The sequence below is a fragment of the Balearica regulorum genome, chromosome 20 (genome assembly GCF_011004875.1).
Source record: "Balearica regulorum gibbericeps isolate bBalReg1 chromosome 20, bBalReg1.pri, whole genome shotgun sequence".
Classification (NCBI taxonomy): Eukaryota; Metazoa; Chordata; class Aves; order Gruiformes; family Gruidae; genus Balearica; species Balearica regulorum.
The window spans coordinates 10,921,159-10,939,144 of NC_046203.1; the positions used below are offsets into that span (position 1 = coordinate 10,921,159).

General features: G+C 46.8%; 1 protein-coding gene across 3 annotated transcripts in view; it reads right to left on the reverse strand.

The window, feature by feature from the left end:
• Window positions 1-17,986, reverse strand: part of LOC104634765 (discoidin domain-containing receptor 2) — a 60,921-nt gene that overhangs the window by 18,775 nt on the left and 24,160 nt on the right. For all 3 annotated transcript variants that reach the window (XM_075772449.1, XM_075772447.1, XM_075772448.1), the window contains exons 2-6: window positions 13,383-13,520; window positions 9,003-9,105; window positions 6,529-6,757; window positions 2,655-2,802; window positions 2,341-2,446 (exon numbers count right to left, since the gene is read on the reverse strand). In XM_075772449.1, the coding sequence (XP_075628564.1) occupies window positions 2,341-2,446; window positions 2,655-2,802; window positions 6,529-6,757; window positions 9,003-9,105; window positions 13,383-13,446 (650 nt within the window). In that variant the 5' untranslated portion in view covers window positions 13,447-13,520. The remainder of the gene's footprint in view (window positions 1-2,340; window positions 2,447-2,654; window positions 2,803-6,528; window positions 6,758-9,002; window positions 9,106-13,382; window positions 13,521-17,986) is intronic.

Genomic DNA, 17,986 nt, shown 5'->3' on the forward strand with positions numbered 1-17,986 from the left:
TGGGAGGAACACTGCTCCATCCTGTCCTGGGAGAACCAGTGGGGGAAGTTTTGCAGGCAGGCACAGAAAAGCAGGAAAAAGAGCAGCAAGACCACGGGCAGCTCACCCAGCCACAGCCAGTCCTAACTGAGATCATTTCTGGCATTGCTCCTTGTGCAAGAGGAGAGAGTAGAGTGTTATTGGCTCCGTTTCCAAGGCTGATCAGACTCTTTGCCCAGGACCCTGCCTCATTTCACTTCGTATCTGAGAGTACAGAGCCCACTATACAGTTTTCCAGCAGAAGGTGCCAGATGTGTACACTCCCGACTCATCCCTGCCACATCCCTTGTCCTGTAGCAGGGAAAGGGCAAACAGTTCAGCTGTATTAGTGCCTGAACCTGCTCCCTGGACCCGTTTCATTCAGCAGCCTCTAGGCAGCCTTTGTAACCCGTGCTGGGGTGCCGCACCATACACAGAGGGTCCACAAGCACGTTCCAGGTGAGCCCTCTGGTCACTACGACTTGCAGAGGTATGCATGCCTTTGAACCAAAACAGGATTAGCAGCTGGAGAGGCACACTCCCGCTTCCAGGCCAGCCGGGCACACGACCTAGAGGTTAAGTAGTCTGAAAGACTCCTCGCTTAGCACACTGGGTCTTGCCCCTGCATCTGCAGCTCCCTGCCGCTCCCCAGCAAACCCAGCTTCCCGAGTTAGTGCTGGACAGCTAAGTGCAACACCTACATCTTTCTGCATATAAACCCCCTTTTTTTCCTTTTCTTTTTAATATCCAATCCCTACTATATCAATGCAGCTTGAAAGCATCAGATATTAACATATAAAGACGTTGTTATCCAATATCTTGCAACATCCTACAAGCATGAAGAATGCACTTTCCACCCCCTTATCTTAACCTCCAGCACAATAGAACACAAATAAGTTTTTAAAAATCACCTCTAAGCATAAAAAAAATTTTAGGCAACAGTAAAAATTTTCAGAAAGTTAATGACAACCAGACAGGACACATAATAAAAGCACCTTAAGTCAATGGCTGACACCCAGTCACTGAAGAGACACTGTCAGACCGCTTAATGGGCACATTCCTGCACAGGCAGGGATATGCTGCCTCAAGAGGATACTCATGCCCAAGTTTGAGGTTTCAAGCCGTTGAAACACACTCAAAGCTGTATTTATAGCAAAGAAAGTGGTCACACTAAATGTCTGAAAGTTTAACCAGTTATTTAACATTTCAGATACAGACTCTTAATGAACTTTCCTTCCATGAGAGTCAACTATTGGGTAAACCAGAGACACCTCAAAGCATCAGTAACATGCCACATACCTAATCTAAGTGATGTGAAAAATTAACAGACCTTGTAATGAGCTGTCAAAATCCAGTTACTTTAGGCTTTTCGACTCCAAATTGGAAAAGCATCATACCCAAGAAATCTTTACAGTGAGCAATCAGCCACCTTCCTCTCATACCACATTGGCAGTGGTGCCTCTGCTGACCTGGAGCTTCTCACAGGGAGTGATGGAGTTTTCCAAGTTGTTTCAAGTCCATCAGAGCTTTGTTTTCAAAAACAATATCTCAAATCTGTCCAGAAACTCACAGATATCAAGTGCAGGCCTAGAGTTCAGGTGTTGCGCACTTTCTCGGATGCCCCGTTTACCCTGGAGACCTCCTGCAACAGTTTAAGATGCAGTCTGCTAGAGAATGCATTTCTGATATCAAACTGCAGAAGCAAAGGCGATGAAGAGGGGAAGGACCTTCATCTGCTCCAGGGACACTGGGACTGCACAGGTAGAAGGTCCAGCCAGCTCTCCCACTCCAATCTGGGGCAACAAAAGAGTAGTAGCACCTTATGATCTGCAGTATCAACAACAGCTTAAGGCTGTACCTGAACCAACAAAGAAATCAGTGCAATGAAAACGGTCACAATTAGAGACCAAGAGCAATGAGGGCTTTAAGGCAGACGCATCGGGACTGTGTCACATCATGTAAAGATGGACGCTATGAACAAAGACAGCACTTCACTGCGTAAGAACACACTCCTCTCTTTAAAGAGAGGCAACAACTTCCAATAACAAGAAAATTATTTTTTTCCTGCCAGCCTTTGCCAGCTGGGGGAAATTAATCTGATGCATCCTGAGCCCATCCCCTCCTTTAAAAGGGCAACTAACAACATGTCATCAAAGGGCCTGGAACAACAAAGTCACAATGCTTTGGAGAACTAGTAGGCTAGCTTGCAGCTCTGGAGGTCTCAAAGAAGTGTTTGGGATACAAGATACTAGTGACAGGGTAAGGAGGAAAGAAGAGATAATTTGCACAGTGACCGAGAGAGAACAGGACGACTTCTCCCACCTGCGCTCCTGGTAGCCATCATAGGTCGAGTCATTCAGATAAACGATGGGGAAGCCAGGAGCCGCTATTGTCCCTCCTTCAGGGATGCTATAGGATGCCAAACCATCTAAAAAAGAAGGCCATATAGCTCAGAAATACAGCAGCAGCAGCCTTCCATCACCTCTGTCCATATGATCCTTTTATTTATGACGTGGACCAACAGAAGCAGTTCCGTGGGCCTGGGATTCCCTCTGCCTACGTGGGGACGCAGGTGAGTCCCAGTCAGCGTTGGTAAGGACTATTTTCCAGTGACAGGCATGGAAATTGCTACTTACCATACCAGACACAGCCATAGAGCTCCACCCTCATACAGACAGTCATTGGCATCTCCGTCACAGGAATCACCCGGATAAAACGTGCAATGATGGGAGGTCGAAGATCCTTCAAGACCACATCATAAGTATCGATGTTTCCTTGGATCACCTGGCGAAGAGAGATCCTTACCAGCAACTTCTCCCTGTTGTGCTGTTCGTTCATACAGTGGTGTACTTGTACCCCATCATTTGAGACTGGGGAGGTTTCCTATGCACTATCTGCAGAGGATTAGCTGCTGCTCCCCTCCTACCACCCGGCACACGGCTTACAGGGTGCTGCCATTTCACCTCCTGTCCACTGCAGACCCACACATGGCAGTATTCTGAGGGAGAGGAGAAAGGCAGGTGGGAGATGAATGTACACGTGGACTATACATTGCAGAAAGCTTCAGTTACTAGTATGTAACCTTCTTTCTTGAAGTGAGTTTCCACGTACACTCCAACAGCAGGTAACTGAGCACTTGCCCTCATCACTAGATACCTGGTGGAGGGTCCTGATGTCCTTTTTCTATGAGCCAACAAAACCCCAGAGGTGCTGCAGTGTTTGGGGGATGAAGGTGCAAGCAGCTGCACAGCAGATGTCTTGAACTAAAGTGTTCAGAACTGCCACAGACACCCCATCGTGCTGAAGTGCAGCCCGATACGGTGGGGACTTTCACCCTCCCCTTCCCTCAGTTCCACCGTTTTGGGAACGGTCCGCTATTTATTTTGACAGTCGGTGTGTGGAAACAGCTGAAGCTGTCAAGCCCCCAGCAGTGGACACAAAATGCTTAAGAGATTTTTTTTTTTTTTTGAAATAATTCAGAGCCATGGAAACAGAGTAAGAACATTTTTGATATCAAAAGTATGAATTACAAGTGTGAGGGCTCCTGTTCAAAGATGCTGTTGGTGGGAAGGATGAATTGGATGCTGAGGTTACTCAAAAGACCGCATGGATTGTGACTGTTGATGTACAGGCAATTTAAAAGACAAGGGAGGCCAATAAGGGAGCAGAAAGGTGTCTTCCTTGTCATGGCAACAGGGGGATCTCCGGAGAGAGAGTGTGGCTGGAGAGTCCATTGAGAAGTGAAAGACCTTATTGTACCACAAAAGGAAGCTACTCAGAAGACTGCATCTCCCTGAAGAGGAGCCAGTCACATCTGGTGGTCTTCTGGATTGCACCAGGATAATTCTGAAACAACTTCCTGCACCTGGTTGGACAGGTCTATAAAGGCGCACAGTCCCAGGAGCTGACCAAAGAAAACAGAAGGATACCAAAATGTAAGCCCATTTCCTCATCGTCTTCAGCTCCTCAACAGGCTTTTAATCTGCAGCCTCTTAATATCTCTCTTCCTAGGAGAAACACCCGTGACTTCTTACTTACACATAAGTAATCCTTGTCTTCAGGAACCAAGTGACAGCAATTAACCCTTTCAGCTGTCACATGGCCTAAGACAGGAGACCTGGAAGCCACCTAGGCTGGCTCCACAAATCCTTGCTGATCGGAGATAAAACCCAAGAGAATACAGCATATGGCAGAATATCTCACATCTTCACCACAGAAGTTGGACAAATCCCCTGGAGTTGACCATTTGTCAGGGAATCTGAGGCAGCAGATACGTCAAGCCAAAAAGTCTTAGATGGACACAGTGCTGGGCAGAGGAAGAAAGCTTCAGCCATCCCCCTCAGAAGAAGGTACCTTTGCACCAGCTCTGTATTGGAAGAGCTGACATTTTTGCCTGTCCTGAACAGACATCTGGAAGATGCACTTTGCGTAGCACCTCCACAAGGTGGGGTTGCTGCTATTGAGCACAGAGTTTCTCAGGGCCAAAAAACCCCAAAGTGAATGAGCTGTGCGCGGAACAAACTCAGCATCAACTTCCAGTCCTGGCCGCTACTGATGCCAATGTTCCCAACATCAAGAATGAAGTGGTGCTGCTGGCAAACTCTAAGTGACTGATACCAGAAGTTGACGAGGGACCAGGACTCAACAGCACTGCACCATGTGACTAATATTAGAGCCAGTGGAGAGCTGCATCCTCAGCTGGTGTCAGAGACAAGGGCACTTCAACTTGACCCTTTGCCTTTATCGAGCAAATTAAAGCTGGAGGTGACTTTCCTAGCGAGACACAGCATGTGCTACGTGTCTGATGACCCAACATCTTGTGAGATTTGACACTCAGCAGCACAGTGAAGGGATTTGTTGGGAGTTTTGACTGAACCCATTTGTGCAATCTCCTTGGACAGAGACATGCCAAGATGGGCTCACATAGTCACACTCTGAAATATCAGTGATTGGGCATCTATCAACTGTGGGACTGGAAGAGGCCCTTCTAATGCACACAAATAAGTAGATTAGGATCTTGCACCAAGGCTTGAATGATTTTACATGAATTTTTTTTACCAAATTATTTGACTAGACAGCAGTGCTTCTGAAATATGAATTCACTAATGGAATACGCCTCTTACTGGTGACACATTTTGAAAGATATGTTTTATGGAAAGTCATTTTTCAGAGGAGCTGAAATGGCAGGAATTGCACCCCATTGCGTATGTCATGTCCAGAACAGCAAGAGCAGAGGAGCAGAAGCATCTTCTCTAAGGATACCAGGAGGAAAAGCTTTTTGGTCTCAGGCGATGGGGAACAGGTACACACACTTGCAGAATATATGTGGACTTCCACATATACAGAATAGAGGAGGGCTCAAATTGTGGCATCATACACAGCTGAACACACGCTCATTACCTTATTATGGCCTAAGAGGAACATCTTGCAAAAATTGACCCATCCTAAGTTGTAACACCTGATACACACACAGTCCTGGGTGCCCAAGAACACTGCTCTGCACAGGACAAGAAGCATTTAGCTACCTGTGGACAGTGTAACCAACTAAATTCTGATATAAAATCGAGATGCAGACAGACTTGAGCTAAAAGAGTACTGACGAAGAACAGTTAGCTTCGTGGAGTTTAAATTTCCCCTCCCATCCTGCAAACACAGCATTTGTAGCACACACCAAAATGTGAGGGATGGGCAAGATAATGGTAACAGCCAAATAGCTGATCAAAGGTCTAAGTGAGCAAATAATTCATTAACAAGCTAGAAGCTATTACTTAACACTGCAACACAGACCCCACTGTGACTACCAAAGCACCCCCAGAGCTAGAAAACATCACCACACCCAGTACCTTTTCTAGTCTGGCTTAGGTCTTCAGATTCCACAAGCCAGCCTGAGGCACGGTGATCAGGTCAGGCGAGCTGCAGATGAGAGAAGGGGATTCCTTCCCAGGGGAACTTTAAGAAAGGCATATGAACATGACCAGAGCACGGCTAGTGCTGAGCTGCATGCTCAAGTCTGGAGACAGCGGGAGACAACTGATGAGTGGGAAAGCCTCTTTGAGTGTGTGTGTGCTCAGCACGTTTCCTGTCCTCTAAACTCCTCCCTCCATTAAACACCACTATCAGACATCCAGAAACTCATCTCCATTCCCTGCCACCTCCTCTCTTTTTTTTAGTCACAAAACAGGCACGTGCTTTGCAGCTTCCAATTTAGAAGCAAGTGTCTGGCTGGCAGAGGGACATTTACATGATGTTTTGAACATGGCCAGAAAGATAGTGAAGAACCACAGTTTTTAGTCACAGCAATGCTTGGATTTGGGCGATCAGGTCAGGGAATAACAGTCCAACATCACAGCAAACACAGGACCAAAGCAGAGGACACTGAATGCCTGACAGAGACGGGTCACGATAAGGTACGATGCACTAGGCAGTATGTAGACAACGTGCCTTCTACAGTCTAGTTCTCTATGACTTCACTTCTGGGTGCTCCACGATTCAGTTCCTACTACAACTCACCTTCCTGCCCTGACGATCCTTCCAGGAGATCCAGCGCTCTCCATTGCGGCTATAGTCAATCCGGTAAGCACGGGCAAATTCTTTGCCTGTGGCACGGGCATGCCGTCCCTGAGTCCCAATCAAGGTGATGAAAAAGAGCTTGTGCAGGTCAATTTGAAGGAACTGAACATCTTCTGGTTGCAACAAACCAGCTGGGCACCAGGCTCCATCCCCCTCTTCCCTCTGTAACCTGAGGGAAAAACCACACACATTAAAAAATGTCACTTCCAAGGATTCAGCCTTCCTGGTAACTGAGGAAACACCTTGAAACTTTGGGAATTGGAAAAAAAAAACCAATTCAACAAGTGAGACCCAACAGCTGGCTACCAAATACCCCTCCCCTTTGGGGTGATGGTTGACTGAGACAGAGTCCTGTCACCAGTTTTGCCCTGTTCAGAACAACTCCCCCAGTTTCACCTATCTTTCATTAACTGTTAGAAGTAATTTCTTTCCCAGACACATACTTTCACATTGATTAGAAACAACTATGCTACTCAGTAGGTAATTGCATACTGCATGGTTTTTAGCACCTTGCTGGTAAAGCGCACACTCACTTCTCCTAAACCCCATACAGTAAGGCCTGAACCTCTGCTTGACCACCTCCTACTGCTCTAACAGGCACAAAAAGGAGCTTATCTTAAAAACACATTTTAGAAAGAAAAGCTCTGCCCATCTACAAATTATTCTAGGTCATCTCAACACATCTTCCACCTCTCCTTCATTCAGCACAGTTGCTTGTGGAGGACACTGCTAGGTGTACGATGTGAAGGTCTCTGCTTCAAAGGTGAACACTGTGGCACCAGCTGCAAAGATTAAGGCTTTTTTCCTTGGAGATGGCATGCTGAGCAGAGCAATCGGCAGGTGGAGCCACCGAAGGAAACACTGCCTTACCTACGCCTCTGTAGGCTCAGCTGTGCAAGTCACAAGGTGGCAGGTGTTTTAAATGTGAAAAGGTTATCCAGACACAAAAAGCTCATGTGGGCTGTTCGGCAACTTTCTTAGCAAACAGCAAACTCTTGAAGTACCCTTGCCTTTCGGACAGCTATCCCATCTCTAAACGATGTTAGAGATGATGGGATCGGTGAGTGTCAACCCCCATGCATCAAGGAAGCATGTCTCTCCCAGAAGCAGAGACAGAAGGTCAAGGCACAGGTTAGAGAAGATTTTTGTCTCAGGCTGGTCAGCTGTTTGTGTTATTATGGTGAAGTGGCAAGTAAAAGAAGTTATAAGAAAGGCAGGAGGGGTGACTGAAGTGACAGGAACAGACATCTGCGTAGGACAACTATGACCTCTAACAGCATGAAGTCAGCTAGAGGGTGCCTTCACGCCTTCGCCCTGTGGACATCCAGCTGTCCTGGCAAAGAGATGATGGTAACAGATGGCAAGTGATGCCCGAAGCATTTGCAGAACTAGAGATAAGCCATATCTTGGAGAACAAAATAAGGCTTCCAGCTTTCAGACCCACAGGCTTATTCAAACTCCATTGAAACACACAACACTTAGCATCTTTGCTCTACCACAGACAAAGAAAAAAATAATAATCAAGCACTAGAAGAATTTTATGATTTTGGACTGCCCAAATTCATTATAAAAATAGAGTATCATAGTTAACCTGAAATTCATATCTGACTTGCACTGAAACTGTAGGAATGTTTGATAACATCATTACAAACAGTTCTAAGGAAACTTACATCCCTAAGTATGTTGTGAATCACCAGTTAGTAGCTTCAAGAGAAGTGAAATCACAAAAAAAATTCTTATAAGAAAGACTGTAGTACCGCTTGACATTGAAAGAAAATCCTTTAACTCTTTTTGAACAATTCCTCAACTCTGCAGTTTCCAGGTTTTTGAGTCAAAGTAGACACAGCCCATTTCCTCAATATGATGCTGTTGAAAAGTTCATCCTCATCAATTATTTCCTACAATTTAGTTTAAAGTGCTCTACAAGAATCCCAGGGGCACTGTCCCCAGCTGACCCATGAGTCATAAATCCATTAGAGATTTATTCACAGAAGTATAGGAAGACCAGGGTTGGAAGCAACCTCTGGAAGTCTCTGGAATCTCCTGCTCACAGTAGGGCTAACTACAAAGCTACAAAATGTTGCTCAAGGACTTGTACAGCCACATCCTGAAAATCTCCAAACACTGAAACATCACCACATCTCTGTGTACCTGTCAGAGCTCCACCACTTCATCCTCATGGGAAAGGTTGTTTTTTTCCTTAACATTGATTCAGAATTTCCTATTTACAGCTTGTGACCATGACTTCTGCCTCTTGGTCTTTCACTCTGCACTAATTAGATTTAACATGGGAGCAACGAACAAGCTAAGCAAACTTAAGGTTGCTTTAAGGATGAAGGAACTTCTTCCTCAATCACATACTATATATCTAGAAGGAAAAAAGGGTTACATTTTTTTACCAGAGATAAACCTACCGTGCGTACTGGGGTCCTGTGGAATCATACCACTGGCTGGAAGCAGTGATGTCTTCATCCCGTATTGTCCCTTCATGCATACCCAAAGGGTAACGGCATATAGCTGAAAATGGGAACAAAACCAAGTAAAAAAAAAAATCAGTACCAATTCTTTCTAAATCACCAGACAAGTTTAATTAAAAGGCCATCAATGACTAGGGAATAAACATGGTAATGATAAAATAGAGAATGCAAATAAAGATGATGATTACCATCAACTGAAATAACTAATGAAATACACTCAGAGTTCAGATCATTCAGCAGAGTCCTGGCAAGGCAAAAAACTTTAGAAAGAAACATTGTAAGAACACGAAAGCCAAAACCATACTAGTGTTACTGGTTGTATTGACCTATTTTACAATGAAAAATTATTTATCAATAATGATGCAACATAAAAAGGAAGAATTTGCTAAAGATTTTTCTTCTTCTGGAATAAACTGGATGTTTGACTTGCATTCAAATGAGAACAATTACTATTATTTCCACCAATCCAGTAACAAGCAAGAAGTTAACAGCTTCTATTACAGATGACTAGATAGCTTATGGAAACATCTGCTCTGTCATGTCACTGCAGGTTAGAGCTTACCTTGGAGCCCAAGCCCGTGCCCCATCTTGGTCTGTTCCCTGCTTCTAGCCTCAAGTGCAGCAAGAATTTCTCTCCAGGCATGAGAAAACTCTGAAACTTGGTGCCTCCAGGGAGCACAGACACAACTGGCTCAAGCCATGGAGCTCTACAAGTTCGATACAGCTCAATACACAAAAGACAAGCAGATGTAGCTTACAAATCCAAGCTGGCCAAGCTTTCTCCCCAACACAAGTTTTTAAACACATCTTGGAATATTAGAGATGTTTCAGAAAACTCAAAGTCTTAATGTATTCAGTAAGGGTCAGTATTCAAAACAGGCAGGCAAGATATTTTTGTCAAACTGACATCAAAAGCAGATTAAAAAGAAAGTTATATGAGATTAAATTGTTAAACAATCAAAAGACAAACACATAGTCAACAGCAAGTCCCAGAAAAAAAGGAAATGCACTCCCCCATAGATTTTTGGTCTTTGTCCTCTGAGCTCACAGCAGCCCCATCACAGCAGCCCCAGCTCCTCCCCTGTCTGCAGTGACACAGGCAAGTGCCAGCACATGTTCCAGTCACTCCAGTGGCACGCATGTTGGTTGGCACCCTCACTGCTACGCTGCCATATCGGCAGTTCTGCCTGTCTTTCCCTCAGCAAGGGCACTGCCTTCGGCATCCTCCTCGTTCCTGTATCTCAGGACTGCTACCCTTGTACCAAACCTGGACAAAGCTCTTCACCAGGTTCAGAAGCTATGAGGAAAGATGAGAGGCATGAAACCCACCTTGTTGTTACCATCATGCAGAACAACCAACCACAGGCAGAGTAACTACCTGAGGGATTTCAATGGAGAAATGTTTGCAAACAGAGGTTCTTTCGATAGGGTTGGGCTGCAGCTGTTGTTAGGCACAGTCTCAATGAATGTTCTATAAATTCCTAAATAGTCTTGTAATGGAGAAGGGGGGCGAGGTGACAGTGTTTGCTGATAACACCAGATTATTTAGTATAGAAAAAAGCATATTATGGGAATACATACAAAACAAACTAGAAAACACCATTACACTACTGTCTGTATTCTTGGTCGCAGGCCAGTCAGATATGGAATAGAGCTCTTACTCCTTCCTTCTCCCATCAAAAGGCAAAGGTGGCAACACAGATGATGCAAAAGGAAAGATCAGCAGCCTCATCCTTACAAAAGGGATTACTGAAGTATGACAAAGATAATTTTTATCCTGAACAATTACTCGCCGTCTCTGAAAATACCAGAAACAAGAGGCATCAAGAGATCAGGTAACAGACTTCAAAAACAGCATGCACATCCTTACTCTATTAACACTCCGAATGCCAAAGGCTCACATGGGTTCAAAAGTCAGCTGGACAAACTCACAGCTACCACAGGCAAACACACAAGCGCTAGCTCAGAAAGCTCCGAAGCAGCAGACTGCGGCAAGCCGAGAGCATACCTGTGGTAAAGCACTGCTGCGTGCCTGCCCATCGTGCACTCTTCCAGAACCAGGAGGGATGGGACCCTGCTGGAGTCAGGACACCAAGCTGAATGGGCCTCCAGTCTCACCCAGAACATTCATTCATGTGTCCGAGGTTTCTCGAGAGGCCTGTTTACAGAAGACCTCACTGGGAGGCAGCTGGTGGCTGGCTAGGATCAAGCATGACAACTGTGGTTGCTGAAAGCCAACCAAGAGCTCTAACCCTGTCCTGATAGTAAACCAAACTAGCCTTGACCATCTTCACTCCTACCTGTCCCACCACAGACCAGTACAATCTGACCTATTGCTGGAAAGCCAGTATGTTGCTGAACTATGGGTATCTGCAGTTTCCAAAAGGGTGGGGGCATCAGCTGAAAGTGGTTTTTGTGTTTCTGCAGTGGAACTCCTGGCTGATCGCACCTTATTTAAAGGTCAAGTGCACACCCTACAGCAATGCCAGATGGAGAGTTAGCTAGTTGGGAAGGACACTGGGGGACTGGGACTTACTGCAGTCCTTAAAACTCATTTGCTCACAAACCCAGGGCTGGCAGGTGGAAGCCAGAGCATCCCTGACCACTCTATGGGTGGCCATGGCTCTCACCAAAACAAGCTGCATGAAACTCTGACCAAAATGCACATCCTCTCGAGCAAAACCAACCTTGGGTTCTGTTTAGGTGCCACCAGGACTCCTGTGCAGATATCCCTAACCCTTTACTACTCACTCAGGGACACTCACCTGCCATGCAGACAGGATCCACTGAGGCTCAGAAAAGTGCCACAGCTCACCTCTGTCTGTGAGGTCAAACAACTGATGCTAGGCAGAAGGACTCCACAGAATCTTTCCTACATAAGTCCAAAATCATCCACAAAGCAGCCCCTTTGGTTTAGAAGGCAATGCAGGAAGTGCTTCAGACCACTCCTGGAGCAGATCAGGAAGTCAAGATACTCAGTGGAGCCTGTGGACATCACAGCATCAGCTGGGCTCTGGGTGTGCTGGGGTCTGGCTGGGAACAACAGGGCATGGCCCTCTGGGGCAGAGGCAGTTGAGCAGCTGTGGGAGCTGAGAAAGCAAAGCTGCTTGAGGAAGTCACAGGCAGAACTGAGAAGTGTGAACAAAGCTACATGCTTATTTCTTGGTGGAAAAGATTACTGCAGGAGGGTGGGACCACAGCCCTGTGCTCAGAACCCACCCCACCTCCCAGGATCTGGTGGGGGGAATTATTCCTGCACCTTTGGGAGTGCTAACTTCTGTGCTTACCAACACCAAAAAGGAATCTGCGCATGACTGACCCTCTAGCTGCTGTCTTCCCTCTTCTTCCACTAGGTTTTAACCATCAGAACCAGATGGCAACCCCAGTTCAAAGTTGAACATGTGGGGGTGTGTACCATGCAGAGAACGGCTGGGTAACAGGGACCCCAGGAGTGCCTGCTGAGCAAACCACGGGCCTCACTTCACTTCTGGCTGGTTGCAGCACAACCTCAAACCTCTGCAAAGATCCACAGGCCAGAGCCAGATACAGTCAAAGGGCTCCAAACGAGCCAGATCAGTACAGCAGACAAAGGCCCTCAGGGTAGCACTGCTGCCTCACCACACCTTCAGCCACGCTGGGAAAGGATTAGACTTATTTATTTCACAGGCTGTCTCCAGTTCAAACCACCTCATTACAGGGATTTTTGCAATATATTGCAGATCATTACCTTACCCAACTGCATCATGGCTGTAACTTGCCAAATCCCGCAGGATAAGAGGTGATGCCCTTCACAGGGACTCACAGGCTCATATCCCTGCCTCCACCCCAGCTTTTTGCTAGGTAGGGTTTTCTACCTTTCCTTCCACACTTGTCTCTCCAGAACCCCTCCTGCTGGCTAGAGAGCTGTGGCTTATGCTTTGCTAACTGATAAATTGCTTTCCACAGTGAGCATGGTATCTCTGAGCCAGTCTAGAGCCAGGTTTGTTCTGCAGACCACATGGTCAAAGCAATGACGGGCTAATCAGAGCTCAGGACAGGTCTGAGAGCACGGACCACCTGGGTGGGCAGAGAAAGGAGTATATCCACGTGCCTGAGCCCTCCTGGGACTGTCAGAAGAGGTGTCCCACTCCAGGACAGCTGCCAAGGAAGACTGGCCATCTCAGTCCAGAAGAGGACATTCAGGACCTATGTTAGTGATTATATTTACGTGCGTTTGTTACATTTATATGCATTCACCATAAGAAGCAAAGAAAGGCTGAGAACGAGCACATGAAAGGTGGGAGATCAGAGTCCTCTCCCAGCCTGGCAGCTCCCTACCAGGGTTGACTTCGGTGCCAGACGGCTCAGGCAGTGAGGCCAACAGCAGCATGCAGAAGATCATGGTAGCAATCGGAGGTGCTGCGCAGGGTCAGATGGGCGTGAGTCCTTCAAAGACAGCAGCTGCCATCTACATTTCTGAAAGACAAAGCAAAGAGAAAAGGTGATAGTCCTCCAAAGGCAGGACTTCTCTGTGCTGCAGGCTTGCATTACCACCATTGCCTCATGATGGGTTGGGCAACCTTCCATGCCTTCAAGAGTGTCCTGGCCTCAGGCCTGCTCTGACCCATCACCAGATCAGAGGCTTAGTGAAGAACCAATGACCGCCTGACTACCCATACCACCTCTAGAGCTATTAACATAATTCAGCTTTTAGGAGCTCAGCTGCCATGACTACTACGTGGACATACTCTCTTAACCGCTCTTAAACAAGTCCAGTGCGAAGTAATCTCTCCCCCATTGACTCTTCACTTTCCTTATTATATTAATAAGTACTGAAGCTGCATCTACAATGAATCTGGACAGTCCAACCAGGCTGCCCAAGCGGTGCTTATCCACTTGATGCACACCTCTATTGCACCGGCTGTGTACTCCAAGTAGCCAAGTGGGCACTCTGGAACTTGTCACACAACCTTAAGATAAACGTCTAAACCAGGGCAAGAATAATCTCTCCCTACATGTCCACATTGCTGCCAAAAGAGCATGTGCACTCACACATGCGAGCACACTTAATTTCCTGTTTGGAAACAAGGAAAATAGCAAAGGGCTTAAATGCTGGCAATTTCAGTGGAAAGCCATGATAACACCTAAAGGAACACAAGGTCGTATCAGCAGTTATGCGAATTTTTTACGTCCACATTCACTACAAGGCGCCTCAGGAGGTTTCCATCCTGGAAGATAGCTTTACAGAAGGCAGGTTAGAGGCTTTGTCTCATATTGAAATGTCAGGCAAAAAGAAAAGAGAACGAATCAATAAACAAAAAGTTGCCAGGACTAAAGAGTGGTTGGCTCAAGAATCCTCAGAGTGGTAGTAAAAAGGCAAAACTGAATGTTAGGATTTGTTAGTAAAGGAAGAGAGGATATAAAAGGGACCATCATCATGCCAGTGCATACAAGCGTGCAAGAACATCAGATGCCATTAGCGCAGAGATTTGTAACAAAAGGCTGGTTTTTTCCACCCAACATAATTAAACTGTACAAGTCACAGCCATGAGTTGCCGTGGATACTAAAACCATTGGATATATTCACAACAGAAATACACCACAGCTTCTTAAATCCAAAGGTAAAACCTTTGGCTCAGGAAATCCCCCAGCTGCAGATTGCTAGACGCCCAGAAGCTAAATCAGGGTTAGAATCACTGAAGCTTGCCCTGTTTTTATTCTCTTTCCTAAGGATTTGCTACTGGCCATTGTCCCTGCTGGATTCCGTCAGAAAAGATGGCTCCGAGCCTGAAAAACAACTAAGGGCCTTCTTGGGAAGAGCGCCAAACACGCATGCGGGAGGGGAAACTAATGATCGGTGGATGCTGCCCAGCAGCGCTGTGCCCAGCCATGCAACAACACGAGCAAACAAACAAAAAAAAAGACCTTAAAATTGCCAGGACCCCTCCTGCTTCAGCCACCTCTTGTGCTCCACGTGAACACCCTGGCCAGGGCTGGGAGGAGGCCGACAACAACGGTCCGTGATTTTTGTGGCATCTCAGGTGGCAAGCGTGCAAGAGCAAAGCACCAGAGAGAAAAGGCAGCCCATATCTCAGCAGCAGGGTCTGGCAATCAGAAAAAGAGGTTTTGACCAAGCACTCTCAAGCTGTGTGTGTATCCAAGGTCATCTTTCCCCCCCCGAAATCAAGGGGGGTGATCTCTGATGCACACACACCAGTTCCGACCATCCCATGACAGACTGCAAGTACCATGGAACAGAGACTTCTTGTAGCCACGTGGAGGGAGATTTTTGTAAAGACATTTTTGGAGCAGAGTTTGGAGACAGACCTGGTGGATGTGAAGCTATGCTGGTGATTTCCTAGGGTGCTCCAGAGGCTCCCAAAGCAGGAGTCATATCGGGAGCTGCAGAGAGTTCAGTACTAGAGGAAACTGTCCTCCCACAGGATGTGAGAAAGGAAAGAGTCATGAACATTAAAGCTTTAACTTTAACCACGTTCCTGGAGAAGGAGATGGAAAACACAGCAGGGCACTGTTTGGTGCTATATGGGGTGCCCTGACCATGGCCCAGGTGTCTGCCCAGACCAGCTGCACTAAGTGGGCATAGCCTGGGCTAGAGAAGATCCTTACGCTGGGTCCCCATGTTAGAACAGCTACTGAATGGAGCTGCAAGTTGCTGAGGAGGTCCTGGCAGGAGAACAGCAGCTTGGAGATATCTCCCAGGTGACATCTCAGCCAGAGGTTTAAAAGCTGCCAGCTGTACCAGAGCCCTCAGACAGCAGAGGCCAAGCACACGTGTTCCATGCCCTCACCACCCCCTTCAGAGCCTAGAAACAGAGCCTGGCAAACAGGCATCTGTAAAGACACAGGCTAGCACCACCAAACCACCAAACCCTGGGATTTCCATCTGTAACATGGCCAGGCTCAAGGGAAAGGGTGGCCAGGCAGCACTGAAATAGCAATCGTACAGGGCTAGGCAAAGACCAGAGCCTGCTGTTGGAGCAAAAAAAGAAATGAGACATCACTGTAAGTGTTGAGATGCCTTGGCTTCCCATTTGATCCAAAAGCCCAGCAAAGGAGGAGCAACAGCAGGGAGGCAGACGCCCAGACATCTGCCTGCAGCGGAGCACGGGGAGGAAAGAGCACCCATCCCCTGCCATCAGCACAGCGCTCACAGCCCAGCCGGGATCAGCTACTACCCCACGAGAAAGGTACTAAGCTGAAACTTAGCATAAGGATTTTGGCTTTTGACCATAGAGTAGCTGTGCTAAGTTTCTTTCATTCTCTCAAAATGAGATGTGAGCAAGTCATGACAACAGCTGCCAATGTGACAGCAATATCACAATGTGCTAACACAAACAGCAGCATTATCTCATTTGACCAGGTACAGACCAAACACCATAATTTAAGTGCTTTGCTTTATGCAAAGCTCACACCATGTTCTAAATCACATCTGTTGCATTGCCACATAGCCAGTCACATCATTTAAGCGCTTGAACACAGCGATCAGAATGTAAAAGTTAACAGAAGGGAAGAAGGAATGGGGTGGAGGGTGGGCAAGGAAAGTCGCACAGAAATACCCAAGCACCGTGTCAGCTCCTGCCGCTGAGCCAGCGGCCAGTGCTGGAGGAAAGGTATGGGTTGGGGGGGCTTGGTTGTCCGGCCCACCCTATCCTGCAGGCAGTACCCAGTGAACTGGGGGCTTCCTAGGACTTGATGGGTATGTGGAGCTCAGCAGGTCACATGAAAATGGTGTGGCTTGGGGGAGCTGCAAGCCAAAACTGGAAGATATGGCCATGGAGGCCAGCCTGGCCTCCAGGAGGGAAAGGGAAACCTGAGCTGGCTCTAGTTTGCTTGTCTGGAGCTCTGTGCCTGTGAAAGATGGCTTTGAATTTGGCCCTTGCCTAAACAGTGTCTGTGACAAGCAGGATGAATCCTCTCCGGATGTGTCTATCCCCACTAATGACAAAGGGAACCTAAATGGCCTGGACTAGCCTCAGCACTCCCAGGTGGCTACAGTTTGGTGAGACAAATCCTCACCTTTGGACGTGGCAGTGATGAACTATTTCCAGCAGTTCAGCCCGATGCAGAGACCCCAGAAGCTGGGTTCAGGCTGTGCTGGGTTTGCTCTTCCCAGCACACTTGATTTCCAGTCCTGGACCACCGAAGTGCATGTTTGGGAGTCCCAGGAGAGGTGCTGCACACAGGGAGCAGCGTCACTTCTCATCTAGTGCTCCACAGCAGCTGCTGTTCCCTTGAGCAAGGACACCAAGAGTGTTTTTCACTCCCATCTCGTAATTTAGAGGAGCCTCAGCTCCACTCAGGAGCTCATACTACCAGAAATCGCTGTTTGAAGAACTACCGATGTTCATTTCTGCCGAGTCTGAATCTCAGCTAGTAGTAGATTGGATTCCCAAACTGCACATTTCCAAGTGCTAGAAGACACTGAAACATACTACTAAATACAAGCCTCTGTGCAAACTGCTTGGAAATCATCTTCCTAATGATTTTTTTTCCTACGTAGACTACTTGATACTTTTCTTTGCAGCTCTTTCGGCAGCATTAGACTCCCTTGCTGTACTCATGCCTTTCTTCCTGACCTGCCCACACATACACAGAAAGTGCCAAAACTACAGCGCAAGCCCGAAACCAGCAAAAACAGGATTAGCAACATCCTCACAGAGGCAAGAAAGTGTTAAACTCTGTTCTCGGGACTGAATGGATCAAGTTGCTAATTGCTAACAGCTGGCTGTAGGAGAATAAAATCCTGTTACAATCATTGTGAGAGTGGAAAAAAAAAATCTACTTGCTGAAAAACTCACTAAGAAATGCAAAAGAGGGCAGTTTTTCCCAATATACCCAGCAGATACCATGTCTTAAAAGCCAATCCATCTCTCCGCAGAGAAACAGCTCACTGTGACCCAGCGCAGCAAGGGGCCTGCGAG